Raw genomic sequence first — 17,716 nt, forward strand, 5'->3', positions numbered from 1 at the left:
GGAAGACTGAGAAGTGAAGTCTTGAAAATCCGGCCTTGAAGACTCTGGTCCACTTAGCGGCTTTTTCAGGCCAAGAACCGTCCACTTTGACAGTAAGTTGGTTTTATAAACAAAACAAACTCTCGCAGAGTTCTATCTAAAAGCACAGTGGTTTAAAGCTCATAACATTCACACCACACACTCCTTTCATGTGTAGGTCTAAGACGCTTATCAATGCAGTGTAATTAAAGATAAATACATGTATACTGACTGATAAACCATTTATTTAGTGATCTGTTATACTTTTAATATTTCAAATCATTTGAATATGTCGTCAAAGTTTACTGTTCATACCCTGAGTAAACAATCACATTCAACTTAATGAGCTAAGCTAATGCCACAGCACTTTGTATACCCTGAACCTTAATAATCTCATTATTCTGATAATGAACTGTATATTTATGCAATATATAAAATACATAACAGTATAATCAACATAAAATCATATACCTTGTGCGCAATAAGGTGAGACGTCTCATCCCAGTTCCTTTTATCAAATATACTATACAGTATGTGACACTTTTAGCTGAGACTGTCTCTTGCTTACATTTGTGCCTTCATTGTAAATGAATAGTGTTGAAATCAGTTTTAATCAAACAATAAGCACAGATATATTTGTCAGATCACTTCAGAATAAGTAATTTGATTCTAAATATTTTGATTAGAACCAGACTGTGCAGCTGAGAACTGAAACCAGATCAGGACTCATCCTCAAAATTCTCCCTCTTGGTGATTTTGACAAAAACACCATTCTTGGGTCCGAGGGTGGTGTTCGACTTTAATTCCAGAGGAACCTGTGTGACATAAAAGAGAAAATAATTGCTTATACATCTGTTTCATACCCTCAGGAAACCTTCACATTTTTGGAAAACAGGGCCTTCATGCATACTAAAGCTGCACTTTTTCAGTTAAACAATAACAAACCTCAGTGTCCTCGCAGGCCACGACGTTAAACGTCCTAAATATGTGAACCAGAGCCACTTTAATCTCCAGCTGGGCCAATCTCATACCCACACAGCTGCGTGGCCCCGCTCCAAAAGGCAGATACACAAACGGGTGCCGGCTGGCCTTGGCTTCTGGAGTGAACCTGAGACAAATACAGAGTTCATTGTGAGCATATCACACAGGAGGCATGCAAACAAAATGGAGAAATAGATGTGTACAGCTTGTGGAAAAATATCTATAGAACATCCACAGAGAGGATTTGAAATAATACAAGATAATCTGTGAGATACCGTTCAAAGGTTTGAGGACGATAACATTTATAAATGTTTTTGAAAGAAGTCTCCTGATCCTTATTTGTTCAGAAATACAGTAAAACAGCAATACTGTATGTGGCGAGGGGGGCGTGGTTCAGCGGAGTCGGCAGCGGGAGAGAGAGTCAGGAGACGAACGGTGAGTGAGTGGGTTAAATGCAAATGACGAACACCTGTCTCTTGTTTCAGTAATTGGTGTGGAGAGAGTATATAACACCAGGAGAAACAGGAGTGGGAGAGAGAGAGACGGACTACTGACTGCTGCCCCGCTGGTGATCTACGAGTGAGAGAATTCTGAATGATTTGTGACCGCTTTGTGCCTGTCTGCACCCCTTTTGTTTTGAATTGTGAGAATTAGTGCAAATAAAAAGCAGTCAGTAGTCAAGCCGACCCTGTCCTCTTCCTTCCTGAATACTGAACTTTGCTACACTGGTGCCGAAACCCGGGAAGGAAGACGGAAGCCGCCGCCATGCAATCGTCCTCCGGATCGCCATTTGCGGAGATTATCACCTCCCTCGCGGTCATGCAACAAGAACAACACCAGGCCCTGCTGGACTTGAGACAGGATCAAGAGACAGGTGTTCGTCATTTGCATTTAACCCACTCACTCACCGTTCGTCTCCTGACTCTCTCTCCCGCTGCCGACTCCGCTGAACCACGCCCCCCTCGCCTCACTGTAAAATATTATTACAATTTAAAACAATCATTTTCTATTTTAATATATTTTAAAATGTAATTTATTCCTGTGATGGCAAAGCTGAATTTTCAGCATGTCTTCAGTGTCACATGATCCAGAAATCATTCTAATATGCTGATTTGGTGCACAATAAACATTTCTTATTATTATCTATATTGAAAACAGTTGCGCTGCTTAATATTTGTGTGGAAACCAGGATAACATTTTTTCAAGATTCTTTGATCAAGAAATCCTTTGTAACATTATAAATGTCTTTACTGTCACTTTTGACCAATGTAATGTGTCCTCCTTGCTGAATAAAAGTATTATTTCTTTAAAAAAAAAAGTCTTACTGACCCCAAACTTTTGAATGGTAATGTATATGTAACTACAGTAAACTTAGGGCCAGTTTACACACCACCATTTTCAGTTAAAAACAGAAAACTTTGTATGCATTTTGGCCGTTCATTTACACGAAAACGGCGTTTTGGCAGCCTGAAAATGCAAACTTGCAAAGTGCAAGTTTTTGAAAATGATATCGTTATCATCTCCATGTACTGTAATCTACAAAAACGTGAATTTGAGAAAAAAACAGTGACGTCGTGGGCATGCTTATTACGTGTTCACTCTATAGGCGCGTAATGATTCTTTACAAAGTGACATGGCCAACTATTGGCCTTGCATGTATAATACAGCGTTTTTAGTCATCTGTGTGAACGGGATTGTTTTGACTGTACGTTAAAAAAGCAAAGGAAAAACATTTCCGTTTTTAGTACGTTGTTGTCATGTAAACACCCTAAAAAAATTTTTTTAAACGAAAAAATAGTATCACATTAGTATCACTGTTGCTGTGCAATGCTGACAGCCATAATAACATCATAGATACAAATTATCATCGTTACAGAAACTGTTCTGCTTAGAAAGGACTGACTGAAATAAGTTTCACCTCTCCGGGATGAATTTCTTAGGTTCGGGCCAATGCTCTGGGTCATAGTGAAGAAAACCTGTAGCAATTTCCAGAGATGCTCCTTTAGGCAGAAACTGGCCATTCACGACAGTGTCTTGCTCAACATCTCTTGCAACCCTGTGATGAAATACACAAAACAACATATTTAAGAATTACTCTGGGGAAAAAGTGCATGCTGCTAGTTCAATGCCCAGAACCAATGTGTCTGAACCGGTTATAAAATAGTGGCTGTCATACCTGAATGCAGGTGGGTAGAGTCTGAGCGACTCACATATGACCATCTCTAAATACTTCAGCTCCTGGACATTAGTGTAATCTGCTGTCTCCTGAAAAAGAGAATTAAACATATTGAGGATGACAACATCAATCCTATACTAAAATATTTTTAGTTACCAAATATGGCCAGTAGGTGGCAGCACAGCAGCAATAATCAGTGATTATTCTACACAACATAAAAAAGTTTTTAAAATCAAAATCAAAACAAAATGTACCATATATTGTACCATATTTGTTTTTATATTTTTTCTTTGTGATCAATATTTTTATTGTCTTAAAAATGAGTAGATCACAGAACTATGTACAGACAGATGCCTAAGAGCTGCCTAGTTTCTTTAAAGAAATAAATTATTTGCATTTGTTTGAACTGAAACCGAAGCAGCGCAGCCCAGCAGGCAGTGCTAAGCAGTCTATCTCTGCATGGCTCTGTGAAAATAGGGGTCAGGCACTGAGCACACACCCGTACAGTTCTGCCCACATCCTCGGCCTCTGAGGCCCTCAGTCATGCAATGTGGGCATTATAAATGACTAGCTGCTCTAAAGTCACTCTGTTCCACCAGTAAAAGCATCCGTTGCAGAGATGAGAGGATGCAGCGGGGCGAGAAGAGGGGCAAATTCTGGCACGCTAGAGGCACAGGCGCCAGGCCCCCCTATTGTCTGGCTACACTGTCAGTAGTCAGTTCTCGTTGGGCGTCATTGTGGTTCTAGTGTAGAGTGACATGGCAGTGATGAAACACTGTGAGAGGGGCAGCACTTTGTCTCGCTGCAGCAGACGAGGTATAGTTATGTTCTTCAACAACAGACTCACTAGGGACTGAAAGGTGCTCTCAGATTTAAAGGTGCTGTATGTAATTTTTTAGACTGTACTAAAGCACAAAAATACCATAATATGTTTGCAGATATTTAGGAAACATGCTAAGTTCACATACTTGTTTCGTTGAAAAACAATGCTACAGCCAGTTATTCTACTTTGAAATGTGTGTTCCGTGTCGTAATATATGTTTTTGTTTTGGTCTGTGTGATCCCGCCAATTTACCCAATAGTATTTCGACACCCCAGGTTTCCAGCTAGTGGAAAACACAGCGTGTTGTAGTCACGTAAGCCAGCAAACGAACTGGGTCAGAGATCGCAGATTCTACTTGACCTAAAAAGCCTCAGCATCCATCTAAAAAGTTGAGGCATTTTAAAACGTGGATAAATCAACTTATCAACTTACAGTGTAAGTCACTTGTCACCTTCCACTGTCAACTGCGCTCATTCCTGTTGTGTGTCCTCAATCAGGCAACCTGCGTCAACACAGTGTCTGAGGAGGAGGGGGTGGGAGAAACAACCATCTCCAATATTTTTAATTTGGACTGCAGTACCCATTTCAACCACTAGCTGTCAATATTACATACTGCACCTTTAAGACTTGTAAGGGTCGTTTCCCAAAGAACGAGTTTTGCATTCAAATGCAGTGCTTTTAAATTTTTATTTTTTTTTTTCTATAAAAACATGCGCTAAACAAGTTTTTCACTGTTCCGTCGCATCTTGCACATTTGCCCCATGTTTTCAAGTTCAAGTTTTAAAAATGTGTCTGTGACATGCGTTGTTTTACACTTCGCTGCGCTCACTCTTTTACTTTCACTGCTTTTTTAATGAACAAGCAACTCACACAAACCGCCAATGACAAAGCTACATGATCCCATTCCTTTCAATGGAGCACTGGTGATTTCCAGCGACGGTGGGTAAAATCAGCTCTAGCTCGTGAATCAGTATATTGTGTACATGAATTCAGGCACTGGTAAGGACCCTGGCTCACTACACCTTGGGGCAATGGTGACCAGGGTTGCCAGGTTTTCACAACAAAACCCGCCCAAATGCTACTCAAAACTAACCCAAAATTAGCTCAATCGCATTTTGGGGGGTTTCTCCGGTCCCGCGGTAAAAATCGCATTCCAGGGGGGTAAAATCTGCATTTTTGGTGGGGTTCCTCTGGTAAAATTCACATTCCAGGAGCTAAATATCATGTTATTTGGGGTCGCTTCAACCCGCGGACATGAAAAACAACCCGCAGCGACAGTGTTAAAGTAGCCAACACTATGTTACATATGTAACATTTCAGCAGTAACTATAAATGTTAGCTAGATTATGTTCAGTACCTGTCTAGTGATGTATGTCAATTAAATGATGCTTTGATTTTTTTTAAACCATCTATTGCTTGTCATTATGGGTATTGAGTTGGCTCACGTGATTTGTTTCGCACTTCAGAACTTCTGTTAAGGGAACACAGTGAGCATCAATGCTCCCTGGTTTGCACGCTGCATTGTGGGACTTTTTAAGGAGCGAAAGTTTCAGTACACTGGAAGGATTTTGCAATTGAGACAGCACTTAAGATGGCCGATTGAGACCCACCGAGTGACTGTTGGCGACAAAAGCGACACAACAAAGTTGAGATATGTTTAACTTTATGCAAATGAAGAGCGACTTTCGGGATTGACAAACAATTGGAGTGAAGTCAGTGGAGCGGACGTGATCTGTCACTACATCCTGTAGCTGAGTGTCGGCAGCAAGATGGATGAAAGGTTATTTTAATGGTCAGCAACCTTCTGTGTATGGTGGTACACATTCCAATAGGAATCCATGCGATCGAGAATTTTTTTGAAAAAGTTTGATAACAACATAAAGATGCTTGGTTTGAACATGACTTTTGTGTGAGCGGTGCTTCATATAACACTACATTATTGACAATGGATCTTATTTTTGCCCATGAAATTTCAATAATGTGACTTAAATTTGAATTAAATGTCTACATAAATTTACCACGTTAACCATACTTCGCACTAATTACTAATTGCACTAATTACCATCGTTTATAGTCATAAAATCATTTTAAACTAAAAAGATTCTGAAAGTTTCTTTCACTGTCTGAAGGACCCTCCTTAAATGTAAATTAATGGGACTGTTTTGCTCAGTTTTATGTTAGTAAAGTAATAGCATATCTCACCGTAACAAGCTGCATTTGAGGTATTATTCATAACACAAGCTGGAAGCTATGGTAAGTATAAAGTAACAGTAATAATGACATATGCCTTCACAAGCACTAATAATTACTGACTAAACTATAGTGACCATGGATAATTTTGGTAAGAATACCAGTACTGCTTATCTAACATTTATTTTTGCTTAATCTCTGCCCAAAACTACAATGCGATCAATATTTGACTTTCTGTGCCATTTGTTTCAGTATAAAAGAGGTATTTTTGATTCTGTTGGCACAACTCTGTATTATTTCAATCATTTCTTTGAGAGAACGTGAACTACAGTATTCACCGTATTGCTGCCGAAAGGACAGACCCTCTGTTTATTCTCTGACTCGCAGCCTCAAGTATGACTAAATTTAACTCCACTGAATGCACATTGATGCCTCTAAAATCACAAAGCAAGGTCAGACAGCCCTGTAGACAGGCTAGCCAATTTTTCATGTCTCGGTTGATTCTCTTTTTTCATTCTTTTTTAAGCTTTCATCAAACAAACAACCAAACAAAAGCCCAGTGCAAAGATTGATGTCTATGATAGATTGTGCAAATTGTTGCTATAATGCATGTGCAATAGCTTCCTGTAAGGACTTGAATGCCACTTTATTAACAACTGATCAGAGACTGCAAACAATTTTGGCCTAAAGAAGAGCTCAAGAAAAACCCAATACCAAGCAAAGCAAATGTTAGACAGGGTGAAATCTGTTTCCTTGTCTAAATATGTTAACAGTCACTTCACCCTCAAACATGTTGATGATTGGCCTTCTTTAGAGATCAAGATATTTCTCAGATGTTACCATGTTTCTAAATTCACGACAGGCACGCTTTGAATTCAATTGCACATTTCCTTGTTCTCATATGGTGACAACAAACACATTCCGCATTGCAAGATGTATTCTCAATACCTATATATAAAAACTAACTTAAACACTAATAGTACATATAATTAAAATCCAAAGGGCCATACCATTGGAATTAATAAAACAAGAAATGCGGTCTCCTCAGAAATGATTTGACCTAAAAATACTCAAATGTTTCCTTCAAATTCATTTCAAGAGAGACAAAAAAAGCCTTGCCATGTTCAAAGGAGCACCCTGCTAAAACAACTCATTTCCCTGCATATTTCTGTGCCCCTTGGTATTAATATCAGCCTCTTTTCAGAAAATGAGATTCATTTCTCTTGCGTGAGAGTGTGTGAAGTGTTCGCAGGCCTTGGAGCGCAGGCAGCCTGCCTCTTCACGTCTGCCGTCTCCCTTATTTATGCTTCTGCCTTCATTCACGTCATAGAGGAGACAGGCAATCAATCAGTTCTTGAATTTTAGACATTTAACCTCCTGTTTACGGCTAGCTGCCCATGATGTGTGTGCATGAGAATGTGATAGGAATTTTTTGCATAACTGGATGAGCGTATAGCCTACATTATATCAGTGGTCCTCAACTGGTTTTGCTTCAGATTTTTTTTTTTTTTGGGCATCAAATGGCAACCCACCACAGAAACAAAATTTATAGAACAAAAAATGTCCTAAAAATCACATTATTATTATCATTATTCATTTTTATTATATATTGTCAAAATATTAAGCAGCACAACTGTTTTTAACATTAATTAATAAATGTTTCTTGATAAAATCAGTATATTAGAATGATTTCTGAAGGATCATGTGACACTGAAGACTGAAAATAGTCTGCTGAAAATTCAAGAAAACCTTAAATAAACCAAACTGTAATAATATTTTCATATTTTTGTCAAATAAATGCATCCTTGGTGAGCATAATAGACTTCTTTCAAAAACATTTTAAAAATCTTACCAACCCCAAACTTCTGAACTCTAGTGTATACCTAATTATATTTTTTTCAAAATGGATTTTTACATTCTTATGTTTTTTCCTTGCTATGTGTGTCCTTTCCAAACCCACAAATTGAAAAGCACTTGTTTAAATTTTATGTTATTTTCCCATTTTACTCCCCTTCTCTTTTTGTAAATGTAGCCCTCCAGTTCTATGAGAAAATGCTGGTTGAACGGTACCTACGAGTTGAGAATGGTTAATACGGCTCTTTATCTCGCCCATCCCTAAAGGGTTTCCACAGAAAGAGTTATTTATTGTTATTGATAGTGATGGAGGCATGCATGTTCAGACAGGAGATGGCTCAAGGGTGCCGTTACTACATAAATACAATGAGTCTCATCTTGCATTGTGTTCTGATAGTGTGGAACAGATGAAGATAGACTGGAAAACCTATTGTGTTTCTAAAACCACAGATATTTGTGCATCATATCAGTTCACGTACATCTTAACAGTACATTCAAAACCTGCCATTTTGTGAGGGTTTAAAAAGCACTGTAAAACGGAGTAGAGACTAAATCCATTTATTCAGAGTCAGATTAATGGCTTTTAATTTTATGGCTTCCTCAAAAGAGATTCATTAATTTCAGGGCATATATATATATATATATATATATATATATATATATATATATATATATATATATATACACACACACACAAAATGAACAGGTTTTTGGCAGTTTAAAATTGTAAATTTTAAAACTCCTGAATCAACACCTCTGGTTTTCTTCAAGCTTGGAAATCAGCCCCCTGCAGTGACTATTTCCTTGGCCAAATGGTTAATTAGGGAAGCTAATTGCAGGGAGTGTCACAGACATTGATTGTGCTCTTATCAACTAGAGACAGCCTATGTCAGAAGACTGTGGGCCGGCTGTATGAATGATACAGTCCTGGCAAATGCCTGAACTCCAGAATGAAGGACAAACAATAGGCAAACTAATTAAAAATGCCTAATTAAAATCACCTGAGCAGAAAATCAATACTTTGTCATGGTCTGAATAGTTGACGGAGGAGAATTTGTCCCAGCTCCAGTCACAGGGCCTCACAGGCATAGAAAAGTCTGAAAATTTAAACAATTTTGGTTGACATATTGAAGTATTTCTAAGTGAAACTGAAGATTCAATAAGAAAAATAATAGATTTAGTTCTTTGGGAACTGAATGGACTGAATAGTGAGTGCATCATATCAGAATGGAGTCAGAATGTGAGTTTTGTATGGAGGACAACTCTCCTTCTGAAAAACCACCGGCACCCAATAATGGAGGAGACTATATATGCTGGATCTGGAGACTGAGTGTACGTTTACATGACAACGATGTACTAAAAATGAAAAAGATTTCCTTTGCATTTTTCGCATACAGACGTTAACATTGTTAAAACGATCCCCGTTCACACGGATCTGCAAAAACGACTAAAAATGCTGTATTATACATGCCAGGCCAGTAGCTGGCGATGTCACTTTGTAAAAAAACACTACGTGCCTATAGACTGAACAGGTAATATGAATGCACATGACGTCATTGTTTTCACAAATTCATGTTTTTGTAGTTTATACAGTGACAATAATGGTATTCTTTTCAAGAACTTGCACTTTGAAACCCGTTTTCAAAGTTTGCGTTTTCAGGCCCCCAAAATGCTGTTGTCGTGTAAATGAACGGCCAAAACGCATAAAAAAGTTTTTCATTTTTTGTTGAAAACGGTGTTGCGTAAATGGCCCCTAAAGGTCAAGTTTGTCTTTGAAAACAACGTATCCCAAGGTAAAGCCTCCTTTGCTATTATACAACAGACAGTCAGTTATGGACATCAAATTTCAATTGTGCAGATTACAACATACAGTACATATGTACTGGTATAAAACTAATGCAACAATTATGCTGTTGCTCTGACAGAATTACAGACAGTTCAGTTCAACAGCACTTAAATATGCAGCACTTTGAGAATAACTACAAGGTACTAAAAATTACGGGTCAGTATTATGAAAAAGAAATAAAATGTAAAAAAAAATAATAATAATAATAAAAAAATACCTTAGAGCTTCCAAAACACAATGGTGGAGAAAACAAACAATAATAAAGCCACAGCAGATGGACCCAATTCTACACAAAACCAAAACCCAAATGAAACACATTTTTGTAATAACATTGGCATTGTGGTCTGGGATTCTTGCAGCTGATTGGTTAGCTTTAAAGAGTGGGATTTCCGTGTGCATTTCCTTTTATTAATTCAAAAGCTTAAAAGGCTTGAATGTTTCTAGCCCAATGTTTAGAAAAGCATCAGGAGATTTTAGACTGAATATATCCAATCTACAGAAGGGAATAGAAGCGGTGTATCTCAGTGATTGGGCTTCATCAAGGCTGCCTGTTTGGTTAGGCCATGAACCCGCCGTGCGTCTCATCCATGTGCCTGATGCTCATTACGTTCTTCACATGGCCCTGCCATATGTGTCTGTGATAGAGCTATTACGGCCCAGCACGGCCTTCGGGATTTAACCCCCCACCACAGACCCGGACACCTTTTATTCAATTTGACTCAATGTGCAGGAAAATACAGCCGTAATGGACAATCAAATGACAGGTCATGAGGCTCCCTGCCGCAAAAGCAATTATGAATGGTTTTTGCCATCATGATTCTGCCAGAGAGTGCAACTAAAATGCTCATTACGGTGGATGCAAATCCACACAATTTCGGTCACCTTTGCCTCTGCCAGACAGGAATGCTTACCTTCACTTATTATGCAAGCAATGCAGACTATTAAATTATTCCACGTTTCTCAGAGAATACAGATTGTACCTACATGTTCATTGAGGATGCTGTTAGGGACGGGTCACAATGGTTGACTAGCCATACAAAAACGACTAGTTAATCTAGATTTATATATATATATATAGATGGATGGATAGACAGATGAATTAGTCACTAGCATTTTTATATATTTAAATGTTATATTTAAAAATGGACTTTAATGTAAGTGCACTAGTCAACAAATATTTGTTTATATTTTAAAATAGATTTTTAAATTAAAAAAAATTGTACGTATAAAAAGAGGGATAGTTGGATGGATAGATGAACTAGTCACTAGGATCCTTAAGATAATTTAACTAGTTGTTCAAGCAACCTACTGATTTTGAAAATATCAGTGGTGTAAAGTATTTAAGTAAATTTAACTAGTTCTTGTAGTATCTTTTTGGCTACTTTGTACTTTTAAGGCAGGAACACACCAAGCCGACGCCGATGAAGTAGTGGCGATGAAAGCAGACTGCGGGGTTGGCTCACGTCGGCAGCGTCTGGATCCAAAGTTGGCCTGACACACCAAACCAACGCTCGACAGCCGACGGCCAAGTAGCACGTCCGTTCTGCGCCTGCGTAAGATGAAATGCCTGTCCGTACCAGCAGGTGGCAGTAGCTGAACAGCCAATCAGAATGATCAGATGGCCCGACGGACCGACGAGCTCCGACGCCGATTCAACTTCAGCCGATGGTGCGGAACACACTGAGAAAACTTAGTCGGCCGACGAACGAAAACTGCCCGAAGGCCGACCATCGGCTTGGTGTGTTCCTGCCATTAGTATCAAAGATCTACTATTTTGAATAAGTATATGTTCTCTTTACTCCAATACATTTGTGATGATGCAGTTACTCATTACATTTTGCATGGCACCTAACTTTTTCTGCAGCAGTTTATTTCTGCTACAAAAGAAGAGATATTGCCATCTACAGGGCACTGAAGGTACTACATCTTGTGCGTTTTGCCCTTACACATCCAAACTTGTCAACAAGGCTACTTAACAAATGTGAATGCATTAGCAGGTAGATGCTGAATTGCAGGTGTTTTATATATGGCCCTGTTTACGGTATTAAAGGGATAGTTCACCAAAAAATGAAAATTATCCCATGATTTACTCACCCTCAAGCCATCCTAGCTGTATATGACTATCTTCTTTCAGACGAGCACAATTGGAGATATATTTAAAAATAACCTAGCTCTTCCAAGCTTTATAATGGTAGTGAACGGGGGACCTGTTTTGAAGCCCCCAAAAAATCCATCCATCCATCATAAATATAATCCATACAGCTCCAGGGGGTTAATAAAGGCCTTCTGAAGTGAACCGAAGGGTTTTTGTAAGAAAAATATCTATATTTAAAAATGTATAAACTAAAATAACTAGCTTCCACCAGAGGACTGTATGCATCGATTTGCGGCAGAAGAGTAACCCCTGGTCCGGCGCATGACGCAATGACGCCCATAGACCCTCCCTTCGAATAAATCAGGACAGAAGTGGTTGAAAGTGGACAAAAGAGACGGATTAAAATACCGGGAATGTGTCACCCTCGTTTACTTGTGATCCGATTGACCAAAACGCATCTTAATACCAGGTGAAAACGGGGCCTATGAGATGAGGCCAAAACCAGCACATTTAGTACAAGTAATTTAACTTAACTTCATTTTATTTAACCGTTACATTGAAGAGACCTTTTTGAAGGATATTGGTTTACTTATGCCCTTTTGAGCAATTGAGCTTAACTGAGACTGGAGTCTTTGTAGATGTTTAAGAGGCTGTTGTGTCGATCTTGATTTATTCAGTTCAGTATAAATGTGAATGCTCTCCTCAAAAATTAATTCTTTCTTGTTTTTCACTAGCATGTCTCTTAAGTGTTGATGACTAGTGCATCTATGAGCCTGCATTCAGTACGAGTAAAATACTTAAGTACTGTTAAACTCAAGATACTCTAAGACTTTTACTCAAGTCTTATTGGAATTGGCGACTTGTAACTTGTAATGGAGTCATTTTCACTGTAAGGTATCTTTTACTCTACTAGTATAGTTTTCAGGTACTCTTTACACCTCTGGAAAATATGTATTTTAGTACATCCCTACAGACATCATGTATAATACATGTACGCTGTATTTGAATTAAGCCTAACGATGGCAGGTAAATAATAAAACACATTTTCATTGCCACAGTGTGTGTTTCATTTGCATATCCCCCAGGAGCCCCAGCCAAGGTGGTTCTCAAACAATGGCAAGTATCTGATAGCTGTTGACATTCGACGCACGTGTCAGGTTGAGGTGCAGCTGACTGGTGGAGGATTTGTTATGGTTGCTTAAATCAGGCACATTACAAGTCTCCTTCCTTCCAGTCTCAAGGGGCCTTACATATTCTCCGGCCCTTCTACAGTGGCAGCAGTGGTTTGATGACTCCATCTGCTCTGTTCCATTACACATGCGGCGGAGATTGAAACGGCCAGCACAAAGACCAAATAACAAACAAGGGAGTCATATCGCTCCTTCCACAGTATCAACATCATAACGACACAATGGAGGCATCTGTTCAGAGAAAACTTAGTGAAAGTGCCTCTTTATTCGATACAATGCTGGCTGATATGAAAACCCTGTTAGGTAACATTGCAAGGGGGCTGACTCAGTGGACCATGACTGTTTGTGCATGAATGCACATGCCTTATGTGTGTTTGTGTATGTGTGTCTGCTTGAGAAGTCATTTGGGACATGTAGAGCACTTGAAAAAGTACAGATGACCTGCTTGTAGGTGGGATTGAAATATCTCGGTTTGAGGACTGAGTATGACGTATGCAGCCTCACGTATTGTAGCTCAATCCTGCTCCGCTTATACTGCCCAGGGGAGAGAAGGGAGCGGAAAGAGAAAGAACAAAAGGGGGAAAGTAAAACAGAGAGAAATCTTGATGCTCTCACTTTGCCCTTCCTTTTCTACATCCAGAGGGGGTGTTTCTCTCTCTTTTCTATGCTGTGTTTAACCTGAAGCGCAATGGGAGCATAAAGCATTACCTTAAGCAGTGGATAGAGTGGCTTTGTGAATACACACAAGTACACACTTGTGCAAATTAATGACTGATCTCAACATTTTCTTGGTGCATTAGCAGTTCGTAGAAACTTTAAAGCTGATGTCTGTAACATTTCTATGCTTTTGATACTTTCTGCTATCCCAGTTTATTGTGCAGAGGTTTTAATTACGAGTAGATGTCCTTTAGAAGAGTCTATGTTGTAATGTCTAAGATTTAGCATTTAAAACAACTGAGTTTAGTTTTTAATGTTTTATTTTTATTTACACTAACCTAAATCAAAGTTTTGGGGTTGGTAATATTTTATTAATGTTTTTGAAAGAAGTGTCCTATGCTACCTAGGCGGCATTTATTTGATCAAAATACAGTAAAAACAGCAATATTGTGAAATATTATTACAATTTAAAATAACTATTTTCTATTTTAATATATTTTGAAATGTAATTTATTCCTGTGATGCAAAGCTGAATTTTCAGCATCATTACTCTAGCCTTCAGTGTCACATGATCCTTCAGAATTGATTCTAAAATGCTGATTGGGAGCTCAAGAAACAATTTATTATTATTATTATTATTATTATTATTATTATGTTTTGCTGATTAATATTTTTGTGCAAAAGAACAGCATTGATTTGAAATCAAAATCCTTTAGAAATCATTTAACATTATCTCTACTGTCACTTTTGATTAATTTAATGCGTGCTTGCAGAATAATAGTATTAATTTCTTTCTTTAAAAAAACTGATCCCCAAATTTTTAATGGTAGTGTTTTTTTTTTGGACAAAATCTATCTCCTATTTATCAGTTATCAGCAATAACATAAAAATATTTTTTTGTAGAATGAGTAGCAGATAATAATGTAACATCATGTAATGTTTACAAAATATTCAATATTCGCTCAAGTATTCAATATGATTTTTGAGATGACACTATCAAATTCACACACTAGATGGCAGAGCACATCGTTTAAGTGTCAGCATCTTGCTAAATTAACACTGTGGAAATCTGTTAAAATACACAGCACATACAAGCAGTGTGTACAATAGAGCCTTTAAACACTTTTTATTTCTCTAGCTTTGTCATCTTAGATAATTTTTTCTGAGCTTTTCACAATACATTCTGGCATTATCTTATTCACAGACTATACATGTGATGCTGTCTTTGAATCTGGTCAAAATAATATATCAGAACAAGTGCTTACATACCTACAGTATGATGCCTTAAAATGCATTCTAGGCAGCTCACTGGGTTTTGTAACACTAAACACCTTGAAGCCTATTTTAGCCTCTTTCTCTCTCGCTCTCTTTTGTTCTCTTCATGGATCTGCACACATGACGCATTAAACTGAAAGATAAAAGATGGCACAAACAGAATAAACTGCGCTAGAAACACAATCACGCTATTTACATTCATTCAAGTAAGCAGTGTATACATAATTTCCTAACTTCCAAATCCGAGAGGCAAGGCTGTTGCATTAGGAATGAGAGAGCCAAAAGCCACATCAATGGGAACCGACAGATACAGCGCTGTGGTTCCGGAAGGATCAAAGGGTGTGTTATTGAATTTAGCGGGGGTGAATCAAGTGCTTTATTCAGGTTGGAGCTCTATCAAGGAGGGGAGAGGAGCCCATCACTGCTCTGAATGAGGGAAAGAGCCGCCTGGAGGCCGAGCCTCAGAGGAACGTCACCAATGAATTATTCACAGATAGGAAAGGCTAGCTACCGGCTGCTCTCGCTTGCTCTCCGTCCCTCTATTTCATCCTTTTGCCATCTTTCATTGCTATTTTCACCCTTCCTCCGTGTTTTCACAGCATTCTGTATGATGATCTCTTTCATTCATTATCTCCGTCTCCTTCACAGGTGCTGAATTGTGTATTATGACTCTGAATCACCACCACACGCTCTGGATTTTCACTCTCTATCTTCCTCTCAACAACACACTCCGCTGACCAGATCATTAAAAGCATAGTTCATCCAAAAATGAATTGTCATAATTTACTCACCCTCACCATGTTCCATATGACTAATCTAGTTTTAAGCATTAAAGAGGACACAAAAGCACCTCGTCTATATCTATATCTCAAGACTTCTCAAGTCATATGATAGCTTAAGATTGATAGATTGAGATTTAAATTGGCTATTGTATGACTTCTGTAGACTTGGAATGCAGCACATCAATCATACAGAACATATTTATGGTGCTTTTGTGTACTTTTTCAGTACGAATGTCATAAGGGTGTGTAAATGATGGCAATTTTTATTTTTGCATCTCCTACTATCTATATTTTATGCAACTTTTGCATCGGCATCTTTTATTTGCTCACATATATCAGTCCAAGACGTTTCTGAAGACATAAGATTGTCTCTGAGGAAATTCCTGTCAGTGCAAATGCTTGCAACGGATGATTTGGCTGACGAAGGTGTACATTAGAAGTTCATTCTGGTTTGAGGAAGTTAAACTCATCTGAGGAGACTAATCAACGACTCTTTTACATCAGCATTTATACACTATTGCAATTTTTTCACCAACATGTTAAAAGAAAGCTGTAATATTATTATTTTTTAATTACAGTGATAACATTTGGGAGATAAAATGAGCTTAAATGCCATAAAATGTTACAGTGTCACAAATTTTTTTTTTTTTTTTTTAACTTTTATTCAGCAAGGATGCACACTGTAAAAATAATTGTTGGTTTAACTTAAGTTACCTGGTTGCCTTAAAATTAAATTTGAGTTAATACAATTAAGGTGATTGTTTCAATCAACAGAATCTCTAAATATTATGTTATCTGAACTACAATAATTATTTGTTTTGACAAAAGAAAAAATGTTGTGATAAATCAGGAAAATATATATATATATATTTTTTTTTTACAGTGCATTACAATTTATCAAATGTGACAGTAAAGACATTTCTAATGTTCTAATGTTTCAAATAAATGCTGTCCATTTAAACTTTCTATTCATCAAAGAATCCTGAAAAAAAAAAAAAAAAAAAAAAACCAAGCTTTCCACAGAAATATTAAACTGTTTTCAACACTGGTAATAATAAGAAATGCTTCTTGAGCAGCAATTCAGCATATCAGGATCATGTGACACTGAAGACTGGAGTTATGATGCTTAAAATTCAGCTTTGCCATCAGAGGAATAAATTACATTTTAAAATCTATTCAAAAAGAAAATGGTTATTTTAAATTTTAATAATATTTTACAATATTGTATCACAATACTGTTTTACTTTATTTTTTATTATTGTCAAAAACAGATATCTTACTGACCTTACTGACTTTTGAATGGTAGTATAATTGTATTTTTTCTTTTTATATTGGGGTAAAATATGACCCAAACATGTTTTCACCCAATTGTATCTCGGCCTGAAAAAGAAGAAAGTGAAAGAAAAAAAACGTATTCGTCATCTTCTTTTCGTCCTTCATCTCTCTCTCCCTCTCTCTCTCTCTGTGGGAGAGGTCTTAGTTGGAAACATGTAATTTTGCTCAGTTTCTGGCCCCTTTGCCCCCGTCTCCCACCTCTGGATGACTCATTAGGTAGCGCTCCGCTTCAGCTCCCTGTTATTTATGCAGATAAAAAAGGCAAATTAATGACGGGCACCCGGGGAGGCACCATGCAGCCAGAGAAGGGAAAATGAAAGGCTAGACCAGCAGATACAATGTGTGCAGCCAGTGACACGTTCACTGAGTCAGTCGAGCGAGGCATTTACATGTTTGCCACTTAAACTGTCCCACTGGTAAAAATCAAACTGGCAAATCGATGACAGTAATTCCAGAATTCACCCTTGACATATAGTTTGTTAAGGTCATGGGTG

At 37.9% G+C, this 17,716-nt stretch overlaps 1 protein-coding gene across 4 annotated transcripts in view; it reads right to left on the reverse strand.

The window, feature by feature from the left end:
- Positions 1–243: 243 nt before the first annotated feature.
- Positions 244–17,716, reverse strand: part of tbxas1 (thromboxane A synthase 1 (platelet)) — a 78,348-nt gene continuing 60,875 nt past the window's right edge. For all 4 annotated transcript variants that reach the window (XM_051869780.1, XM_051869781.1, XM_051869783.1 and 1 more), the window contains 4 exons: positions 3,176–3,264; positions 2,918–3,055; positions 964–1,126; positions 244–833 (listed from right to left, as the gene is read on the reverse strand). In XM_051869780.1, coding sequence (XP_051725740.1) covers positions 738–833; positions 964–1,126; positions 2,918–3,055; positions 3,176–3,264 — 486 coding nt within the window. In that variant the 3' untranslated portion in view covers positions 244–737. The remainder of the gene's footprint in view (positions 834–963; positions 1,127–2,917; positions 3,056–3,175; positions 3,265–17,716) is intronic.

The sequence above is a fragment of the Ctenopharyngodon idella genome, chromosome 18 (assembly GCF_019924925.1).
Source record: "Ctenopharyngodon idella isolate HZGC_01 chromosome 18, HZGC01, whole genome shotgun sequence".
NCBI classification, from domain to species: Eukaryota; Metazoa; Chordata; class Actinopteri; order Cypriniformes; family Xenocyprididae; genus Ctenopharyngodon; species Ctenopharyngodon idella.